Raw genomic sequence first — 5,054 nt, 5'->3', positions numbered from 1 at the left:
GCCCGATCGACTTAACCGGGAAAAGGGGGAAAGATGCTGCAGGGATAGCACAGCCCCCACAACAAGGCACTCAACTACATAACAACCATTTAGCCTTTCAGAAAGGGAAGAATGAGCAACCCACAGTACGACAAGCGGAGACCCAGCTAAAAGTCTAGTCCTAAACAGTGAGGACTAGATCATAACGACGACCAACAACTTTGAAGAAAATAGCATCAGCGGTAACGCCCCTAATCCTAAGGCGTCATCAAATCCCTCAATTTGCTGGAAGTTGTTCGTAGGAGAGATGTGGAAGCTTTTCGTTGATGGAACGTCCAACAGACATGGTACAGGACGCGGTGTAGTTCTCATCTCACCAGAAGGCTTGACTATTGAACAAGCAATCAACCTTGGCTTTCCAGCATCCAACAACAAGGCTGAGTGTGGAGCATTATTAGCAGGTTTGAAGTCGGCATTTCACATGAAGGCCATTGAGCTGATGGTATATAGTGACTCCCAAATGGTAGTTAACCAAATTTCGGGCAACTACGAAGCAAAGGATGATAGAATGGCCAAGCACCAAGAGTTGGTCAGAAAGGAGATCATGAAGTTTGAAGTAGTACGGACAGAGCAAATCGGTCAAGAGGAAAATAGTAAAGCAGATGAGCTGGCTGGTTTTGCGTCAATGGTAGATACGTCTATCCCACACTCATTGTTAATTGACTTCTTACCCAAACCAAGTATTGAAGAGCCAGAAGCAGCCGAAGCATGTTGCGCCGATCTAGGCCCTTCCTGGATGGATCCCATCATAGTGTTTTTAAAAGATGGCATCTTACCTGAAGAAAAAAAAACGCCAACAAAATTAGAGAAAAGTCACAACGATTTTGGCTCTCTCCATCACTTGCATTGTACAAAAAATCATTCACAGGACCTTACTTGAAGTGCGTCCATCCCAGCAAGGTCGAGGCATTTTTGTTCAAAATACACGAAGGCGTTTGCGAAAGCCACCAAGGGGGAAGATCACTGGCCTACTAAGCAATTTCACAAGGGTATTGGTGGCCGTACATGCAAGCAGACGCAGAGAAATATGTCAAGAAGTGTGAGAAATGTCAGAAGTTCGCACATCAAATACATCAACCGGCCAGAGAGCTCCTACCCTTGACCAGCCCGTGGCCCTTTCCAATGTGGGGCCTGGATATAGTAGGACCACTCCCAATTGCGTAAGGCAACAGAAAGTTCCTTCTCGCAACAACGGATTATTTCACAAAATGGGTAGAAGCAGAAGCACTCGCATCCATAAAAGAAAAAGACGTCAAGAAGTTTTTTTGGCAAAACATTATAACTTGGTTTGGAATACCCAGGGCTCTAATATTTGACAACGACACTCAATTTGATAGAAAGATCTTCAAGAGTTTTTGCGAAGAATGCAAGATAGAATTCTACAACTCTACGCCGACATACCTCCAAGCCAATGGCCAGGCTGAAGCTTCCAACAAAGTAGTCTTAGATGTCGTAAAAAAGAGGTTGGAAAAAGCAAAACGCAAATGGTCTGAGGAACTTCTCCACGTCTTATGGGCTTAGCGAACTACACCTCAGCGATCGACTGGCGAAACACCTTTTTCCTTGGCTTATGGTATGGAGGTTATAATCCCTCTCGAAATTGGCCTCCCCACCATCAGAAGTGAAACTTTTGATCCAGACTTGAATGGCGAGGCCATATCCCTAGAACTCGACCTGGCAGAAGAAAGAAGAGAGAGAGCATTGGTGCACATTACATCGTATCAACAGGAATTGTCGAGGAAATACAATAAAGCGGTGCACCCTAGGTAATTCAAGATTGGAGATTAGGTACTGCGCAAAGTTATGGGAAACACCTTGATACCCGGAGATGAAAAATTAGGACCTAATTGGGAAGGACCATATAAAGTGATTGGTTTGGTTGGAAAAGGGGCATATCACTTAGAAGATGTGGACTGCAGAGCTATTCCATGGCCATGGAACATGGCCAATCTAAGAATATTTTATTTTTAGCATTTTCTTAAACACTTGTAATTTTTTCTTTTTCAATAAAACAAGTAGACTTTTTTTAGGTAAAAATTCGTTCCTTTGTTTGTAAAAGTTGATAACTCGACTGGGGGCAACCAAGAAGGTTGGCAGGTTTGACCTACACTTTCTTCTTCCTTCAGCCAAGATAAGGATCTAGGCTCAAGAAGGTTGGCAGGTTTGACCAACACTTTTTGATTCCTAAAGCCGAGATAAGGATCAAGGCTCAGGAAGGTTGGCAGGTTTGACCAACACTTAGTCCGTTCTTTAGCCGAGATAAGGATCTAGGCTCAAGAAGGTTGGCAGGTTTGACCAACACTTTTTTCTTTCTTCAGCCGAGATAAAGCTATAAGCTCAAGAAGGTTGGCAGATTTGACTAACACTTTTCTTTCTTCAGCCAAGATAAGGATCTAGGCTCAAGAAGGTTAGTAGGTTTGACCAACACTTAGTTGTTCTCCAGCCGAGATAAGGATCGAGGCTCAAGAAGGTTGGTAGGTTTGACCAATACTTAGTTCGTTCTTCAGCTGAGGTAAGGATCTAGGCTCAAGAAGGTCAGCAGGTTTAACCAACAATTTTTTCTTCCTAAAGCCAAGATAAGGACTAGGGCTCAGGAAGGTTGAAAGGTTTGACCAACACTTAGTGCATTCTTCAGTCGAGATAAGGATCTAGGCTCAAAAAGGTTGGCAGGTTTGACCAACACTTTTCTTTCTTTAACCGAGATAAGGATCTAGGCTCAAGAAGGTTTTCCTTTATCTGAGATAAAAATCGAAACAAAAATCTCGGTTACAAAGGTTTAGCAGATTCCCAAGTTGTTCTTCAACCGAGATAAGTATCTCGGCTGAAAAAGATGGGCGGGATAAGGTAAGGCCGAGCTAACTAGGCCAGCTAGGCTTGCAGTAAAGATGAAACACTATAGAGAGGAAAAGTGCAGTAACCAAGCTAGAATATGCTGAAAAAACACTGGAAAAAGGAAATAACCATGCGAGCAGAAACAAAAAAAAGTGTTTCATTCATTAAAAAGGTGATTACAAGAGGCGGGACTGATAGTCCGATTACATTTTCATAAAACAAAGAAAACAAAGGGGTTTCTTGATCAAGCGAACAAGACCTCAAGGCCAGCGTCTAGGTCACCCTGGCCTTCACCGCTAGGCAGGGCGGTTTCGGCAGCAGCTTCCTGGGTTAGCTCGGACACAGGCACCCCGTCAACCGTGCTGGCCACAGCTTGGCTGAGCGGATCCACCCGAGCAGGCAGGGAAGGCTGAAGACCAAGGTCAGCGTTAACAGGAGGGGCATTAGCTAGATCAGGGATCTCCTCTTCCTCCTCCCCCTCTTGAAGAAACTTCTGATGGACCGCGTTGGTGTAGTCGGTCATGTAGCTCGGTATGAAATGAAGGGGAGGGTTTACAAAAATTTCAGAGTCATACCCCTAACCGAACTTAGCAGCGGCAGCCGCAGCCTTCCACCCGCATTTGAAGAAAATATCTTTTATTGCTTCGCACTACTAGACGTAGGCTTCTTCCCACTCCTTGTAACCTCGGTCTTCTGCGTCTTCTGTCTTCTTCTTCCACTCCTGGATCTCGGCGTTCTTTTTCTTTTCGAACTTAGCCAGCTCGCACAAATACTGGTCTTTTTTCTCGGCCAAAGCCTTTTGCTTGTCAGCTTCGACTGTGTTGACTAGCTCGGCCAGTCGCTCATTCTCCGCAACCACCATGGCTAGTTTTGCCTTTACCTCTTTTAGCTCGGCCGCCTTAGCGTTTGAATCAGCCACTACCGACCGCGCTATCTTTCTCAGTTGAAGTACACGTTTGTGAGCTACGTGGTTTTTTTGCAGTGCCTGCGAGTTAAATGAAGGGGTGTTAGGCTGCAAACCGAGCAAAATTAATAGACTTAAAATAACAAGTGGAAGAATTACTAGCACCATGGACTTTGAAGCCGACCGAATTGCCTTTAACTCGGTTAAGTGATCGTGGTTCTCCATATCAGTTGGCAGGTAGAGGCTTTTGGAAAGGTTGAATGTGAGCATATGGTCCTTATCAGCAACCACCGAGTCCTTGGTAGACACAGTACGGTTCTTGTAGGACAATGTTGGAGCCCATTCCAAAGGGCTCGCTTGGTCAGATTGGACAGGTTCTGGGTTTGACACCACAGGATTAGGAACCACAGTCTTTTCCTCATCCACCAAATGTTGCAGCTCAGTTGACGAGGTGTGAAAACACTTACTTAGCCGAGACGTGGTTCCCCTAGTGGTTGGAAGGGCAACCACGATCTCGCGCGGTTGACCAGAGGAAGCTTGTTCGGTTTGGATCTCAGCGGAAGTTTGTTCGGTGATAAGAGCTCGCATGACCCTCTTTTTTGCCATTTCTTGTTTTTCGGTGAGGGGAATGAGGTTGATCTGAGGTAAGCTGGGATCCGATTTAGGTGAAGATTCAAGCAGGAAGTCTGCGACTTTTCTTTTTCTCTTGCCACTATAGCGGTACATTGGCACTACTCCTAGAAGCTCAGTCTAATCACGGTGCCGATACCATAAGGCAGCTCATAGTGCGGCTTGGTTAGCGTATGCGTATTCTATCTTCAATCGATTCAGATCTGCAAAGGGAAAAAAGGAAACTCAAGTGTTAGCACGGCTGCAGAATGGTGTTAATTATTACCACAAACCGAACTATGCTCACCAAGACTTTGTTTATTCTAGTTGATGTTATAGCCCGGTATTTGGGCCTCCTGATCCTCAAAGTCACCAGAGACCGAGAGAAAATTGTCGTCATTCAGGTCCTTGTCTGGTGTACGCTTGATGATTTTCTCTCGGCCCTTTCTGATACGTAGGTAATGGACCCAACCATTGTCATTTTGACCGAGCGAGTATTGATGAAATAGCTCAGCCAATCCGAGGTTGAGGCCGAGCCTGCAGTTTAGGTCTTCAAGTCCATTAATTACCCTGTACGTGTTTGTAGACAATTGAGTGGGACATAATCTGGTTTACCTAAGAAACTCGCATATAAGGGGCTGGACAGGGAGTCTAAGCCTGGCCTCTACGA

The 5,054-nt window shown here is 45.2% G+C and overlaps 1 protein-coding gene across 1 annotated transcript; it reads left to right on the top strand.

Annotated features, from left to right (window-relative positions):
- The first annotated feature begins 286 nt into the window (after nucleotides 1–286).
- On the top strand, nucleotides 287–1,809 carry LOC145793283 (uncharacterized). Its single transcript, XM_082876072.1, has 2 exons — nucleotides 287–481; nucleotides 1,561–1,809. The coding sequence occupies exons 1-2, from the start codon at nucleotides 287–289 to the stop codon at nucleotides 1,807–1,809; spliced, it is 444 nt and encodes a 147-aa protein (XP_082732198.1).
- The last annotated feature ends 3,245 nt before the right edge of the window (nucleotides 1,810–5,054 follow it).

Source organism: Camellia sinensis, chromosome 6 (genome assembly GCF_055761805.1).
Source record: "Camellia sinensis isolate YWXY chromosome 6, ASM5576180v1, whole genome shotgun sequence".
Lineage (NCBI taxonomy): Eukaryota > Viridiplantae > Streptophyta > Magnoliopsida > Ericales > Theaceae > Camellia > Camellia sinensis.
Note: the sequence above shows the minus strand (reverse complement) of the source record. Positions and strands in the feature narration are given on the sequence as shown.

Excerpts from the sequence above, each read along its gene's own strand:
- LOC145793283 (XM_082876072.1), top strand. The coding sequence starts at position 287 with ATGTGGAAGCTTTTCGTTGATGGAACGTCCAACAGACATGGTACAGGA. Across the intron at positions 482-1,560 it reads TGAAGGCCATTGAGCTGATG|CGAACTACACCTCAGCGATC; the intron begins GTATATAGTGAC and ends TTATGGGCTTAG.